The 17,527-nt window shown below is 40.0% G+C and overlaps 1 protein-coding gene across 4 annotated transcripts in view; it reads right to left on the bottom strand.

The window, feature by feature from the left end:
* Nucleotides 1-17,527, bottom strand: part of Snx12 (sorting nexin 12) — a 105,091-nt gene that overhangs the window by 83,426 nt on the left and 4,138 nt on the right. For all 4 annotated transcript variants that reach the window (XM_027431790.2, XM_035449792.1, XM_027431791.2 and 1 more), the window contains exons 2-4: nucleotides 15,279-15,374; nucleotides 14,056-14,180; nucleotides 13,410-13,500 (exon numbers count right to left, since the gene is read on the bottom strand). In XM_027431790.2, the coding sequence (XP_027287591.1) occupies nucleotides 13,410-13,500; nucleotides 14,056-14,180; nucleotides 15,279-15,374 (312 nt within the window). The remainder of the gene's footprint in view (nucleotides 1-13,409; nucleotides 13,501-14,055; nucleotides 14,181-15,278; nucleotides 15,375-17,527) is intronic.

Genomic DNA, 17,527 nt, shown 5'->3' with positions numbered 1-17,527 from the left:
ACAATAAGTTCCAGGATGGTCAGGGCAAAAACACCAAAGCAGAAAAAAAGGAAGGTTTTCTATGGAATGTTCAGCTGTTTCTAAAAATTATTAAATGTTTAAAAAACAGAGGAAGACTTAGTCATATTTCAAAATTCATAACAAGCTGGACATGATGGTACATGCTTATAGTCCCAGTTTCTGAAAGGCTAAGGTAAGAGGATCATTTGAACGTGAATCTTTGAGAAGACCATAGTCAGCATACAAAGGCTACATGTCAAAGAAAAAGTAACAAGCCTAAGGTAGTCATTTGAAAAGTGTGATGTTGGCATAAGAACAATACCAGCAAAACAAAATAAATGACCCAGGAACATACTCGGGTATATAATAAGACTAAGTATATGATATAGGTGGCATTTCAAATCACTGAGAAAAATGTTGTGATAATTAATTACCTATTTAGAAAAACATTACAGGGCACAAATATATCATTTACAAAACCTAATTCTAAACAGTTTCAAGAATAGAATAAAACTTACTGGGAGAGTAAATGTGAGTGAACTGTATTATAGACATGTATAAAATTGTCAAATAATACATTAAGTATAAAAGTAAAATCCTATTGGATAAATACTTGATCCTCAGCACTACATGAGTTTTTCAGCTAATTGGATTCAATACCTGCTCTATGGAAAGGAATTCATGCTTGTACTATAAACCCAGCCAAGAATGAATAGCTGGGGAGGTCATAGGCCCTAGGGGGTAAAGCTACTACTATTATTTTGCCCAATACACATAATACCAAACTGCCTTCTAAATTCTTTATACCCATAGAGCTACTAGAGTCTCTGCCCTCATCAAATTTTTCTTTTTGATGTTGACAGCAAGTTAATACATACACTCATGACTGGCCAAAGTACAGAGAATAAGTAGCTATGGAGTGCTCAACCTTACACACACACACACACACACACACACACACACACACACACACACACACCTACCTACCTACCTACCTACCTCAGGGAACACTGTGTAAAGAGAAAGCTTAAAGATTCTAAGAAACAGAAGTTAAGAAAGACTACTATGAAACAATGTCTTCTGAACATGACAGGGCCGTTTACACACAAACTCACAGCAGACGTGGCTGCCTGGAGGGCCTTCACATGACCAAGACAGTCAGCATTCCAGCATGGGGAGGAGGGGCTCAAGAAGCCCCATTCCTACCTGAGGAGTCAGTAGACTTCCAGGGGTGAGGTGGGGAGAGTCATTTCTGTAGATATGGCCCTCAGTAGGTTGCCCATGTTCAGTGGCTAGCCCTACACACATACATATATGAGCAACATACACTGTACTCCATGAGTTATTTTTTAAAAAGAGGCTAAAGGGCTTAGAAGGTAAACATTCAAGGAAGGCCCAGGATGAGCTAAAGAGGGGAGTGAATGGTGGTTATGACCAAAATACATTGTATAAATGTATGAAAGTCTCAAAGAATAAGTATATATTAACAAGTTTTTAGTTGTGTGTAGTAGCACACCCCTTTAATTCCATCACTAGGGAAGCAGAAGCACACATTTCTGTGAATTCAAGGCCATTCTGGTCTTCATGGTAACTTCCAGGCTACCAGGGCTACATAGTAAGACCCTGTCTAAAAGTATGTTTTTAAATGCTTTTCCTCAGGGCTAGGTATAGAATTTGGTTGGTAGTATGCTTCTCTAAGCATATAGAGAGTATATGAGGACAGGTTTAACACCCAGGACTACATAAATCAGGTGGGGTGGCACCAAGCACTTTTGAAGTGACTAACTACATAGTGAGTACGAGGTCAGATTGGGCGACATAAAATCCCTGCATCAAAATTGTTTTTTCATCAATTGTTTTATCTATCTCCTTGTAGTTGAGTCATAATAGCCCCAAAAGGGAAAAAAAGCCTGGGAAGATACTTGAGTCAGTAAAGTACTTACTTGCCTTGCAATCATGAGGACCCACCTAAAAAAGCCAGGCATGGTGGTACACATTTGTAATTGTAGGGCTGGGGAGGTGGGAACAGGAGGATCCCTTGGACTTGCTGGACAATCATTCTAGCTTAATTGGTTGAGTTTTAGGCCAGTGAGAGACCATATCTCAAAAGGATCATCAAGGAAACTTCTCTTTGCCAACAGAGGCCACTACAGAGGAACACAGACAATCAAAACACAGCATTGTGGTGCCCAGTCCAAATGGACCTATCTACAAAACCTTCTGCACTTAAGGCTTAGGGAAAACTGAGGAAGAGTGGAGAGGAAAGACTTTAAGAACAAGAGAGAATATGGGGGGGGGGTTGCCATAAGACTGTGTCTCCTAGTAATGGCAGAAGCTACACACATAAAGTCTCACCAACATGACTGTCTAAACATGAGCTGAACAAGGACAACAATAATAAAGATGCCAAAGTGTACGGGGGTGGGGGGAGCCCACAAGGCCTCAACCCTACACAAAACTACAAAATGCTGGGAGTAGGAGAAATAGTCTTTCCCAGAGAAGATCACACCAATTGGTTATCCAACACCAATGGTCAGCCCTGAAAACATACATACAAGTAATACAGACTGAGCAAGCTGTATTTATGTATTTAGGAATATATGTATATATGCATACATACAACTAAGTACCAATTATTACTGAAAAAGAGGGCATGAATTTCAAAGAGAGCAAAAAAGGGGTGTATGGGAGGAAAGGCAAGAAATGATGTAATTAGAATTTCAAAAACAAAAAGATGGGGAGGAAGGGAGGCTGCCTTGAAGTGCAGATTGACTCATGTAGATATATTGGGAATTACTTGATTGTTGAGTGTGAAAAGCAGGAATAAAACCTGAGGTCTCTGAGGCTTCCATTAACCCAGGTTTACTGTAAAGTGATAGAAAACACCATTACAGGGTTTTTTGTTTTGTTTTGGTTTTTTTTTTTTGGTGGTGGTGGTGGTTTGTTTGTTTTTGGAGAAGTGTTCCTCTGTATAACAGACCTGGATGTCCTGGAACTCCTCTACAAACTAGGCTGGTCTCAAACTCCAGAGATCAGCCTGGCTCTGAGTGCTGGGATTAAAGGTGTATGCCACCACATCCAGCCCTCCATCACAGCTTTTCACTGGGACTTAAGTCTGGAAAAATGGGTGAATTATGTTAAAATTGAAGAAAGCTAAGAATCTTATTTTGAAATAGAAACTATAAATATATAATATATCAGAGAAGAAAACTTCAGGCAAATCTTGCACTGAGTGTCTTTTGTAGTACAGGCTGAATATAAGTGGAGAAAGTCCTACTGGGCTTGAGTCCCCAATTGAATTTATTGAAAACTCTTGATTTGCAGGATAAAGGTTAAACACATTCTGGAGACACATATCTTTATCATCTAAAGTGTTTAAGTTAAAGGGGAATAACTTAGAGAAGGTAAGTCCACAGTTCATTCTAGTGTCGTATGTGCTTGCTAAAACAAAGGGAAACTTTGAGAGCAGCTTATATTGTGTTACTTGTTTTTTAAAATTATTTTTATGTTCATCATCACTTTTTTTTGGTTTTTTGAGACAAGTTTTCTCTGTGTAGCTTTGGAGCCTATCCTGGCACTCCCTCTGGAGACCAGTCTGGCCTCGAACTCACAGAGATCCGCCAGCCTCTACCTCCTGAGTGCTAGGATAGGATTGAAGGTGTGCGCCACCAACACCTGGCTTCATCATCACTTTTTAAATATAAACATATGTTAGGCAGAGGTCTCAAGGAAATATACTTATTTATTGAGCATTTTTTAAACGGGGGGGGGGGGGAATAGAGTTCTTAAGGATGACACCTAAGGATGTTCTCCTGCCCCCCCATACATACACATGACACATGCATAAATTGTTTAAAATGGGGGCTGTAAGACACTTTAGTAGATTAAATGTGCTTACTGCCAAGCCTGACAATCTGAGTTCAATCCCCAGGACCCATATACTGGAACCAGAGAACCAACTTCCACAAGTTGTCCTCTGACCTACATACACACTCCGTAGCATACACGTGCAGACACACACACACACACACACACACACACACACACACACACACACAAATAAATAAATGTAATTACATTTTTAGTTAAAATAAATATAAGCAATTCAAGTGTCCTCAGCAGATGAATTAACAAAATGGGATGGGGAGTGAATGAAAAATTATCCAGCCTTAAAAGGAAAGGCATTCTCACATGTGTTACAACATGAATGACCCTTGATTTTACACTAAAGTGAAAGAAGTCAGTGACAAAGATAAAAAAAAAAAAAAAAAAACGTGAGTGAGATGGCTCAGCATGTAAAGGCACTTGCCACCAAACCTGACAACCTGAGTTCAATTCTAAGACCTACATGGTGGAAGGAGAAAACCGATTCCTGCAAGTTTCCCTCTGATCCCCACATGTGTGCTGTAGCATTTGCAAGTGCAAACATACACAAATAAAAATGCAATAACAAAAATGTAAGCAACGTTTCATATAGATGAGATACTTGTGATTGTCAAATTCAAAGAGAAAGGATGGTAGCTATAGGGGTAGTGGGGAGTTATTGAATTTAAATTGGAAAGATGAAAAATGTATTGAGATGTATGGCGGTAATAGTTTCACAACAATGCAGACATGCTTAATGCCACTTAAAATGGTTAGAACAGCCAGGTACAGTATGCATATCTATAAATCCACCACCTGGAAGGCAGAGGCAGGAGGACTGTTGTATATTCAAGTCCAGCCTGGTCTACATAGTTGAGTTCCAACCACATAAGACCATACAGTAAGATTCTGTTTCAAAAAACAAAAACAAAACAAATAACAGTAACTAACAACAAAAAAAGTTGCCAGGCGGTGGTGGCACTGCCTTTAATCCCAGCACTTGGGAGGCAGAGGCAGGCGGATCTCTGTGAGTTCGAGACCAACCTGGCTTACAAGAGCTAGTTCCAGGATAGCCTCCAAAGTGACAGAGAAACACTGTCTCCAAAAACAAACAAAAAAAGTGTAGTGACACATGTCTGTAATCTGAGCTCTTGGAAGACCAAGACATCAGGATTGCCGTGAGTTTGAGGCCAGCCTGGTATATATCACAAGTGGCAGGCCAGCCAGTTCTACATAGCATGACTCCATCTCAAAAGTTAGAACAGTGATTATTATATATAATATATATGCATACATACATACACATTTTGTAATAATATGTGTGATATACTTCAATGGAAACAAGATTAAAGACGGAAGCAGATATGAGATCTCAGTTGTTTCTTGCTAGGGAAGATATCAATGTAACTTACAAATTAAATGTCAATTTTACCTTTCTAATTCTTGGCTTGAAAAAAGTTATTTTTCAGTGGAGTCCTGTGATCACAGTTTGAGGAGATAAAGACTCAAATAAAGAATGGTCACACCACTATTGTTTGTAAAAGTAATATTAAAGTTAAAATAATCTAGTAGAGAACAGATTTATAGTCATACTATGGCATATTGTGTATATCGTGTCACATTTAATGAATCTAGTAAATAACATTTCCAAAACACTAAATGAGAACTTAAAGCATGGTAATTTGTAGAAATAAAAACATAAGACAATGGCTTTTCCATGGTAATTTGATATGTGTAGAAAAGTACAGAGTAAAATCAGATGACAGAAGACTGACTGAAATGGTAGCACAGGAATGGATAAACTTTCTAGGTCAAGACATCTGTTCTTCCAATGGACTTGGTACAAAGCTCTTCAGTCGCCAGCTTTTGTGGCCTTTCCTGCTTCCATCAAGAATCCTGTGGTGATGTTGCAGCAAGGAAGGTCAAACATGCCAGCAAATGCTCCATTGCTCAGACCCAGGACCCCAGCAACCAAATCAAAGGGAGTTGGCCTTGATGGAAGATGTACAGCCTAGGGAGGACTTCATCTAACAGCATAAAACCTATAACCTGAGTCAACTGTGTCAAAACAGGTGATAACTGAGACACGTGTAAAGTGTGGGACTATGAAGGATGTTCAGGCTGTGGGCAGGCCATTACTAATTCAACCACAGAAGCTAGGCAGGCCTTCACTTTCAAACACAGCATCACAGCATTCTTATTGGTTTCCCATACCAGTGGCTTCCTGTGGTCCTTCCCTTCATTAAGAGACCAATCAGTAGAGGGAATGTGCTTCCCACAGCATACAAACAACTACAGGCTTGCTCATTTCTGATCGACACACAGCCAACCAAAAGATAGGGATCTTGTAATCTGGCCTCCTATAAACCAGCATGTTGTTCTTGGTCCCCTCCCTGCCCCCCACCACCATTTTTGTTTGGTCCCTCCCTGGAATTTAAGGTTTGGCTCTAGGAAAAATAACAAAAGAAGAGGTCCAAGCTGGGGCCCAAGAAGCAAATTGTATTTCCATATGGATCCATGGGAGTTGCTATGGATTTGGCCTTGAGTAGTGAACTGGTTTTGAGAGTACCTCAAATAATCAAACAAGGTTGCACTGTCAATGGACTAATGGACTTCACTGTCCCCCAAAGGCTAATGGGGAAAAATAGGAATATTCAGGGCCATTAACTTAAGAGTGATAACTAAATTTGTTAAAGTGATAAGGATCTTTAACTGACAGAAAGATACTGCTTCTAGAATGACCAAAATTAAATGTGTGAGGAAACTTGTAAACTCCTAACAGTTGGTATCATTACAACTCAAAGCATCAGGAAATGCAAATTAGAATTATGAAAATAGCATTTTCACCAAATACTTTTGATAATTGTAGACTATTTAAATTTGTACCACATTTAGGAGAGAAAATTCTTGTGGAGGGGTTTAAACTATACTCATAAAGAAAGTAATTTAGGCCGGGTGGTGGTGGTTCATGCCTTTAGTCCCAGCACTTGGGAGGCAGAGGCAGGGGAATCCCTGTGAGTATGAGACCAGCCTGATCTACAAGAGCTAGTGGAAAGCTACCGAGAAACCCTGTCTGGAAAAAAAAACAACAAAAAAGTAATTTAGCCCAGCTTGGTGAACCACACCTTTAAATCCAGCACTTGAAAAGTAGGTGGATCTCTGTGAATTCCCAGCCAGCCGGGGCTTCACAGACAGACCCTATCTCAAAAAAAGTAATTTAGCTATAGCTATCAAAGTACAAACTGCACACATTCTTTGACTCAGCAATTCCTTCTCTGAAAATTTATCCTACAAAAATACTTAGACACAGGAGAAAGATTAAATGTAGTATTTATAACAGTGAATGATTGGAGACAGGTTTCCATCAATAGATGAATTGTTAAATTATAATAAAACTATACTACTGAATGTTATACCACTATTTTCTTTTCATCTTTCTAAATGAAGTAAGTGTCCACATATTAATATAAGAAATATAGAGTACATTCCGTAATATATTAATTTGCATAGTAGTAAAACAATGTTCTATTTTTTTAAAACTCTACATATGTGTGGATGTTCCTATATGTACTTGTGTATGAGGACAGAGGGGAGAGGGAAGAGGGGAAGGGGAGCTTTAGGATACACCAGTTAAAAGTCATTTTCAGAGAATGGGAATAGGGAAGAATAAGGAAACATCTTTCACTTTTTACTTTATATGCTTGTTTTGTTTAAATTTTGTCCATTTACATAAACTGCTTTTGAATTTTACAATAAACTATCTTAACAAGAGGCTCTTTTGTAATCAAATCAAGTTACAATTTATATAATTTAAATAGGAATAACTCCGTAGTTGGTTGTAGTGGCATATGCCTGTAACCACAGCCATGGAAGGAGAATCACTGAAAATTCAAGGCTATCATGGTCTTCATAGCAACAAGACTGTCTCAAAAGACACACACACACACACAAGTAAGTTACTACTACCAAAATTTTTCATCTAGAAGATTTAAGGTAAAATTAGGGCAACTATAAACTCATTTAAATACCTGTGATCATTCAATCAAATATCTTCGTCTTATAGATGAGAAAAAAAAAGCCTGAGGTCATGAAACAATTCACAGCCAGATCCAGAAGTCAGGTTTCTATTCTAGCCCTGGTATTCTTTTTACTTCCTTTCAGATTTTCCTGAGTCTTCAGTCTGATGACATAGTATGAGATATTTTTGTCTCATGAATATTAGATGTCCCTGTATTTAAATTTTAGAAAAATATGTAGGAAAATTAAAATGTAGCTAGATGCTACATTAATCCAGCACTGGGGAGGCTTATCTCTGTGAGTTTGATGTTAGCTTGGTCTATATAGGGGGTTCTAGACCAGCCAGGGCTACATAGTGAGGTCCTGTCTCAAAAACTGGTGCATGCCTTTAATCCCAGCACTTGGGAGGCAGAGGCAGGTGGATCTCTGTAAGTTCGAGGCAAACCTGATCTACAGAGAGTTTAAGTATAGCCAGAGCTACACAAAGAAACCCTGTCTCGAAACACCAAAAAAAATGTATATGCCTTCATTAACACAGCCTTGAAAAGCTGACTCTCAACAAAGTTATTGTATTTTAAAATAAAAATATATAACAAACTAAAATGTGTATGCCTGTTAGCAAAAATATTTTAAGAGCTTACTACAACTAGACAAAAAGCATTACTGACATAACATTTTTTTAAAAAAGAAACACATACATGAATAAAATTTCTACAAATTTATTATTTTGTTAAGAACTAGTTTTCTCCTAATTTAGAAAGTATTTGATGGGTGGTGGTGGCGTAGCGCTCGCCTTTAATCCAGCACTCAGGGAGGCAGAGGCAGACGGATCTCTGTGGGTTCAAAGCCAGCCTGGTCTACAGAGTGAGTTCCAAGTCAGGCTCCAAAGCAATACAGAGAAACCCTGTCTCAAAACACAAAAAAGAAAAAAAAAGGTATTTCTTTCTTTGTGAGTGTACTGCACCATGTGAAAACAGTGACAATGAAAGCCAGAAGAGGGGATGTGGGATCCTCTGGGACTGGGGTTACAGATGGTTGCAAGCTGACGTGTGGGTGCTAGGAATTAAACCAGGGTCCTCTGGAAGAGCAGCCAGTGCTCTTAACTACTGACCATCTCTCTTGCCCAAAGGTTTATTTTTTCTTATGTAAATGTTTTGCCTGTATAGATGTGCACCACGGATGTGCCTGGTGCCTAGGGAGGTCAGAAAAGAGCCTTAGATCCCATGGAACTGGGGTTATGGATAGCTGTAAGCCATCATGTGGGTGCTGAGAACTAAATCAGGGTTCTCTCCAAGAGCAACAAATGCTCTTATCCACTGAGCCATCTCTCTAGCCCTCTTCTTCTAATTTTTAATCTATCTCTAGCTGACAGTTCCTGTTAACCATCTTTTCCCTTTACCTTCAGTTTCTCTAGGTAAAGAAATTTATATCTACATACAAAAATTTGAAACCACTAGAGAAGAGCCAGGTATGTTGGCATACAATAAATGGCAGCATTCAATGGGCTAAGCCAGAGGATTCTTAGAGTTCAAGGCCAGCCTGAGCTTCATGAGTTTGAGGCTTGCCAGTGTTATAATGAGACTGTCAAAAACAGACAAATAAATAAAGCCACCATAGAAACCACCTATTTAAAGAAGCCCTCAAAGGGTTTAAAGAATCCTTTTATCTGTGATACTGATAATTATTCATACGTTGCATGTTTTATATGAGTTTGTATTTTTTTAAAAAGCACAAACAGACACGCACACGCACACGCACACTCTCTCTCTCATCTCAAAAAAGGATGCATAATTAGAGTAACAATCACCTAACCATTAGGCTATAATTAAAGCAGTACTCAGTTTTAGACTCTCTGCTTATGCACAAGTGAAGAGTTTGGAGAAATTTCAGAATTATAAAAATAAAAGGTTTAAAAAAAAACTAAGTGAAGGAAAATTAGAATGGTTATTGTGCCTAAGAGAATACCAGGAGTGACTCAACAGCCCACAAGGACATGAAGAAATATCCATTTCAGTGAGCAGCTGGTCTGAATTTCCACAGCAGGTGATTTTGTTTAAATTATTACACCAAGTATTTCAACACAGAAGTGTCTCACCTAGGATACGTATCATACAAAATCCTGTGAAGCCTGTTGTTCACCTCTCCCACCTTTACTAACTCAACTTCTCATCTCCAATAGGTCAATGGGTAGGTAAGGCATCTTTGGAATGTTAAGATGTAGGCTTCTTTTAGGTCTAGCTATGTGAAAGATTTGTTATTACCTTCTGTCTCCTAGAACTCAATATAAAGTTGAATCTTTCTGAGCTACAAAAAAAAAAGGAATTCATTAGTACCAAACATTCACTGGACTTGGATTCAAGGTTCTTAGAGGACCTAGTAACTGTGTTCAAAATGGCCAATTTTCCTTCAAACAGAAGTAACTGAACTTGTTGAAAATTACAATTAATAATAAAAGGAAATCATCCACACAATGCTATCACCCAGAGACAGGAAGATCACAAGTTCCAGGTCAGCATTGGCTACAAAGTGAAACATTGTCACACGTAACAGAATAAGTGGGAAAAGGGGATAATTAGTTAGATATGGTGAACCTTTTTCTTTCATATTTATGTCTCATTTTCGTCTTAAAGAGCTCTTGAATCCTGAAGTCTTGTATTTTGACTACCCTACCCTATACCTACCTAGCTGAATACTATCTAAAATAGTGTTAGAACTTTATTTTATAGCCACCTTTTCAAGTTATTCTCCTGTTTATTCTGTAATACTGCTGCCAATGAAGACTGTATCTCTTGATCACCTTTCCTTTATCTCACAGAAATGCCTATTCTTCCTATTCCCTTAGATATCTTTTAGTCATCTTATTCTCTAATGATGAAAAAATTCTTAATTTCTTTAATTCAGCTGACTTTTCTATTTAAAACCAAATATCACTCTTAAGTCTCTGTAATGTCCTCAACTTTTGAACACATTGTTTTTTATACCATTGTTTCATTTTAAATTAAAATTAAAAGCAGGTTTTCTAGGAGGACAAGGTCCCATATTGATCAGGTTGGCCTCAAATTCACCATTTAATGAAGGCTGGCGGTGAACTCCTGATTCTCCTGCCTCCACTCTCACATGCCCGGATTACAAGCATGTGCTATCATGTCCAGCTCTAAAACTATATTCAATTTACCAAATGACAAGATCCCTACCTCCCTCATTCCAACCTTCCTGAAACCCACTCTGTACAACACCATATTAGATGAAAACATAGACCCATCAGAAGTTCTCAGGATTTTACCCACCGTTCTGTCCACATCAAATCTGTTTGAAAAACAACACAATGAAGCAACATCAAATGAGGTAAAAGGACAATGAAAGAAACTGTTGGTGATATGTGGGTGTACCAGAGGATGGGTCTTTATGTATGTTTATGTTTTGACACATTACATATGCATATATAAACACACATAATGTAAATACATTCAACTCAAATTAGCAAAACTCCACAAACGTAAAAATCAAATCTGCTAAATCTGACCTAAACCACAGAGTATTATATGGCTACTTCCTGGAAAGAGATGCATTATTTATGTGACAAAGTCAGTTATAAGTTACAAGAAACCATCGGTAAACTACAATAAGCAGCCCGGATTCTGCTTTTCTATAATGTAATATAAATGCAAAGCTTACTCATCACCTCAGGACAATGGCAATGTTGCATGACTTCTACACAATACCCAGCATGCACTCAACACTAGGAAATAGTAAATTTACAACTTAAGGAGGAAAACGGAGGCTTGCTTCACAGTGGTTTAATATGAACAGAGTTGAATATGACATTGTCTGACAGAAGAATGAACAGTTTGCTGAATAAAAGCCCCGAGTCAGGATATATACACAGCAGAAATGGGGCCTCAGAGTCTCAGCACTTGTGCACAATGAAAGAAGAAATATTGAAAAAAATATCTGTAACAGAGGATACAAATCAAAAGGCAGCAAGGACACAGACACTGGTGAGGTGGGAGAGGGGCTGCTCAGCCCCCAGCATGGGCTCAGCAGCTAGAGAGCTAATCTATCTCAAGGATCTTCAACACTGAGATGGGCTCCAAGACCCATGTCAAAATCTAATCCTGATCTCTCTGACCAGAATCACACCAGAATCAGCAATCCTTTTCCCCAAGGACCCACATAGAAAACACAAATCTTTCCATGATAGGGAGTCTAAGCAAAGAGTCCCAACTTTCACCTGGCACCAGAGTTAACTTGCTCTCATCCCACCATTTGGACAGACAGCAGGTCCCAGCAAATAAACCACCACCTTCCAAACAATAGCCTAGGAGAGTTGCCACCCTCAAAAAGCTGTTTTAGCCTTTAAGATCTGGGAACTCTATATCTAGCTGCTAGCCCTATTTCAATTTCTGGGAACAATACTGGAGTTCCATGGGAAACAAGTGCAGACAGTTCAATAACCCTGTGACCAAGCTGGGGAAGGCAGCAAACAACTCTTAACTCTTGCCTCTGAGCCCCAGTCAACAGCTCAAAGTGCTTAGGAGAAATCAGAAACTGTGTTGTGTGTGCTTCTACCCTTGGGACAACACTAAATGAGATGGGAAAAGGAGGAATGGAAGGAGGAAAGTGATGTTGCTCTTCCTTACCACGTAGAGGAACCTAGAACATGACTCCCTCCACCATTCAGGAAGTCACCTGGCAGTGGTAAGTTGCTCTTATTCCTCAAAACCCACAAAACTAACCCATAAAGTCACAAGGGTTGAGGAGGGAAAACTGCTGGCCCATAATGACTCATTAGCTAGTGAGCAAAATATAGACAGCCAGAGTAGGGAGCCATAAAGGGATAGGAGCTAGGCAATAAGAGCAGCCTACTACCCTATGGCTTTCTTGACTTTGCAGTAACCATGATGATGGGCCCATAAAACCCATACACCCTGATCCACATATCACACTGCTTAAACTCTAGGAGGATTACTGCCATGAAAAGCAACAAGGGAGAGTAAACCAACCAAAAAAAGACTGCTGAGGAAACTGGGAGCAAGCCTAGAAAAAAACAAGTTTTGGGTCTTTACCACCTTCCCCCCAAAAGGAAACTTTTCATGCAGGTAGGAAAAGCAGAGATTCTCCCTATTCAGTGTTCCTGGTAAAACCTAAGAATAAGAAAAAGCCCCTAGACTTGCAGCATCAGTAATATATCCCAGTGCCTCACCAGCACAAACCCCCTCCCCCCAAGGTTAGCCTTCTGGCATGAGTAAAATGCCCAAAAATTGCCTTCCAGTCCAATCCCTCCCCACCCCAACCCCAAGCAAAGAACATCTGCCTGTGGTTTCCCACCTCTCTTCAGAGAAGAGACACTAGCAGAGTGCCCACATGGTGTAGTCTGATACCAAGGGGCATAATGCAAGACGGTCTATCAGGCCAGGGGATGGGCAGCCAACTTCAGATCAAAGAGAGAGAGGCTTAGTGTAAAAACCAATGTCATTTCAGCAGGTAAAGTAGAGGGCAAGTGGTGAGAGGGACTCCTACTGGCGCACCTTCCCAGGGACGTAGTTCCTATCAATTGCCTCCTCCTGCAGGAACATGTGTAGACAGCGTTCATTCTGAGCCAGTGGGTGCCCAGCAATTCTATAAAGAGACCAAAATGGTTATCAGTAGTTTCTGGGATCAGAGAGAATTGGCAGGGGAATAGGAATGTGAAGAGAGGAGAAAGGGCATAGTCAGCCCTTAGGTTTGAGCCTCTAGAGGACAGCAGTGGGGTATGATGACTTAAACTGTAATATTGTAGAAGGGAAACTGAACAGAAGGGCAGGGTAGGGAAATTCTAGTTAAAAGGGTTAACATGCATTACACTCTTGGGTCTTGATATACAGGATCAGAATTTATTCACAGGAATGGAGTTTTTACTATCCAGTTTGCCCACTACATCATATTACCTATTACAAAAAGACTAAGTAGAAAAAAAATACAGATCATGATGGTCTGGGAGTATAATAGTTTAGAAGTAGAGTGCCTGCCTAACATAAACAAGGCTGTGGAGTCAATCCCCAGCAAAAAATGGAAAGAGGACAGTAGGAACAAAGCAGTAAGGGGGAGGGGGAGAAAAGTAGGGAGGGGAGGGAAGGGAGAAAGATTTTCATGAAGGCAAACACAGTAAGCAGAGCAGCCAGGAAATTGCCTTACTTGTTAATAAACTGTTCGAGGCCCTGCCTCCTTTCTTCAATGAAAGACTCCTCAAAGATCCCTTCATCTCCTCGGAAAGGGAGCTGCCGCTTCAGGGCTTTCCCAGGCAATGGTGGTACTACAATCTGCAGTCAAATAGCAACCCAGTTGAAGAAGGCAAGAAAGAAAAAAGCAGGTGAGAAAATAAAGGATGTGCTCTCTTTCTTCTCTCTCTCTCTCTGCCTCCCTCCCTCCCCACCCCCCACCCCATAGCTGCAAGGTGGCCTCAAACTGTCTATGTACCCAAGAATGACCTTGAACTTCTGATACTCCTGGCTTCACCTGCCAGGTAAACTGTGTATCTCAATTCTTTTAGGCCTGGGATCCACCATGCCCAGGTCCAGCTAAGACCTTAGAACAGTAACGACGGCTGGATCCAACTTGATTTTTTTAGAAGGATAGATTTACCATCTCAAAAGAAAGGAAATAAACTTAATACACTCTTACTTTAACAATCCAGCACCATCCAAGCATTTAGCCAAGCTTTTGACACATTTTTGCACTTATAGGAGTTACTTTACAATCAAACAAAATAATAGTTAAAAATATTGTTCATGGGACTGAAGAGATGGCTCATCAAGGAAGAGCATTGGCTGCATAAGCATGAGGACCTGAATATGGACTTCAGGATCCAAACAAAAAGGTCCAGTTGGTGGTGGAGGATAGAGACAGGAGGATTGCCAGAGATTTCTGGCCTAGCTCCGAATTCAGTGAGAAGCCCTGTCTAAAATGTGTGAGGCAGATAGAACAAACACACAACCTGCTCCTCTGACCAGCATGTGCCCTTACACCATATACCACACACATTCACACAATTTAAAAATAATAGCCAAACAGTGATGGTGCACGCGCCTTTAGTCCTAGCACTTGGGAGGCAGAGGCAGGAGGATCTTTGAGTTTAAGGCCAGCCTGGTCTACAGAGCTAGTTCTAGGACAGTCCAGGGCTACAAAAACAAACTGTCTTGAAAAAACAAAAAACAAAACCCAAAACAAAAAACAAAAACCCCCGTCCTAAACCTCTTTCAAGTCTCAATATCCCCCAAGACCAGTATATTGGGATCGAGTCTATAAGAATATGTTCACCCTTCCTATCTATTTCAAGACTTTATGGGCTGTGATCTTATACCCTCTAAGCCTATGCAGACCACCTCCTACAATGGTACTAAATAAGGAATGAGCTGTACCTTACTATCTCGCTCCAGCTCATTTTTCAGCCACTCAAAGTCACTGTAGCGTCGCCGTACACAGGATTCTTTCAGCTTGAAGATGGGTAAGTTTGTCTACAGGGAAGAAAGAATGAATGATGAGAAGCCAGGTGTTATGGCATGTACTTTTAACACTCAGGAGGCTGAAGCCAGAGGATCAGCAGTTTGAGGCCAACCTAGGCCATATAGGGAATTCCAGATCAGCCTGGGCTACATGGTGAGACCCTATCTCAAAAATAACAACAACCAAACTGAAAACAGGCAATAAGTTCTAGTCAACCGACTTGTGGAGACCACCTGAAAAAGTCTCAATGAAGAAACAGCTCCTGTGGGATTGAGGATATAACTCAGTGGTAGGGCACTTACCCATTTTGTAGGAGCACCAAGGCTTGACATCCAGCATCACAAAAAAGAAAAATTGCTCCTATGGACCATATACCTAAAACTCTTCCAAAACCACGAGGTACATATTAACTCTTACCATACCCAATCATATCACAATTGGGGATCAGAAATCCCTTGCTGAGGCTGAAGGGTAGGTAGTTCAGTGATAGAGCACTTGCCTAGCATGCTCAAGGCTCTTGGTTCCACCCACACAGACATAAAACTTTGCTATTTAAAATTTATCTTTCAGAGAAGACTCACGGTCATGTTCTAATGTACATTATATTGGTAAATCATGTGTTATTTGAGCTCCTATGAGTTTCCCACCCCCATTTCAGACTCACATGTTTGTTTCAAAGTGTCCTCCAAGGCCCCTGTCTGGGGATGTGCTTTCCTATCTCTGTGCTACAGAGGAAAGAGAAAAACAAAACACCCCAACAGTAAAAACAGTCTTGAGAACAACTAGAAGGTAAGCTATTTCCAACAGATGTTCATCCTGTGATATAAAAATGCCTGCAGTGGGAAAAAGAAGCTGAAGCTCAGCCATAGAAAGCCCAGCCATGGAGAGAAAGCTCAATCAGGAACTCCAGCTGACAGTCTAACTTCCCCAGATGGTTTCTGCTGGATCTTACGGATGCTTGAAGATGATACCTTTCTGATGTTATTTGTTCTTTTACTTGGAAGCCTCACCCAAGGGGACACTCTGCTGTCTGAGACTGTTTGGAGAACTCCAGCTAGCTGCCTTAAAGTTTCTTCCTCAGTCAATTTCTGCTGGATATGTTGAATACCTGACTTGATAATATTTTGGTATCTGTCTATCTCTTGCTATTTATTCTTTTACTCTGGCTTGCCATATAATTTAAACTTACTCATTCAAAATCAAAAGTATGGCTATATCAGATCATTCTCTAGATCTCTAAGACATGCTTCCCTCTGCCTTCCTATTCCAATCTTTTCTGTAAGTCCTAGCTCAATTCTCACTTCATTCAGAAAGTTTTTCCTGGTAATACCAGCTGGGTATATTGTGGTCTATATCTTCCCTGATCCCTTCTGACACTAACTTTCCTTGAGACCCTGTCTCTAGCCTAGGCTGGCTTCAAACTCCCTATGTCACTGAGGATAACCTTTAACTTTTGTCTTCCTGCCTCCTTATGAAATTACTGGGTATAACACCACACCCAGTTCATGTAGTACTGGGTATCAAACCAGGGCTTCATACATGCTAGGCAAGTATTTACCAACTGAAATACACCCACATCCCCATTTCTAAGGGTTTTTGTTATGCAGCAGAGGATGACCTTGAACTTCTGATCCTTCCACTCTACAGTTTAAAGTGTCACCTAAGTTTTCTTCATGCTATTTTATGCATCCTGTGTGTTGTCTACATGACTAAATGACGATCTTAAGATCAACCACCTGACTGTTCATAGTGGTGTATCCCTTTAATCCCAGCATTCAGGAGGCAGAGGCAGGCAGATCTCTGTGAGTTTGAGGCCAGGCCACTACATAAAGAGTTCTAGACTAGCCAGGATGATATAGTGAGACACTGTCTCTCAAGCAAACAAACAAAAAATCATGACAACTATTGCTTCCCCAAAAATGTAAAGTATCAATACTCAATTACACAATAGAAACTAGAATGTATCTAGTTACCCCCTTTATCTAAAAAATGCAGAATGAACAGTCTTTTTATAAGTTAGCTTTCTTTAGCTTACTTATTCCTACATCTTAATCATTTCGAAGACTCCTCAGGCTCTAGTGGTAAGACGAACTTATAACATAAAAGTCCCAAATCTTCACGCCTGTCTACAAGTTCTAAATAAAAATGGTCAAATACATATGTT

Source organism: Cricetulus griseus, chromosome X (assembly GCF_003668045.3).
Source record: "Cricetulus griseus strain 17A/GY chromosome X, alternate assembly CriGri-PICRH-1.0, whole genome shotgun sequence".
Classification (NCBI taxonomy): Eukaryota; Metazoa; Chordata; class Mammalia; order Rodentia; family Cricetidae; genus Cricetulus; species Cricetulus griseus.
The sequence above is the reverse complement of the archived record's forward strand: the minus strand, read 5'-3'. Positions and strand labels throughout refer to the sequence as shown.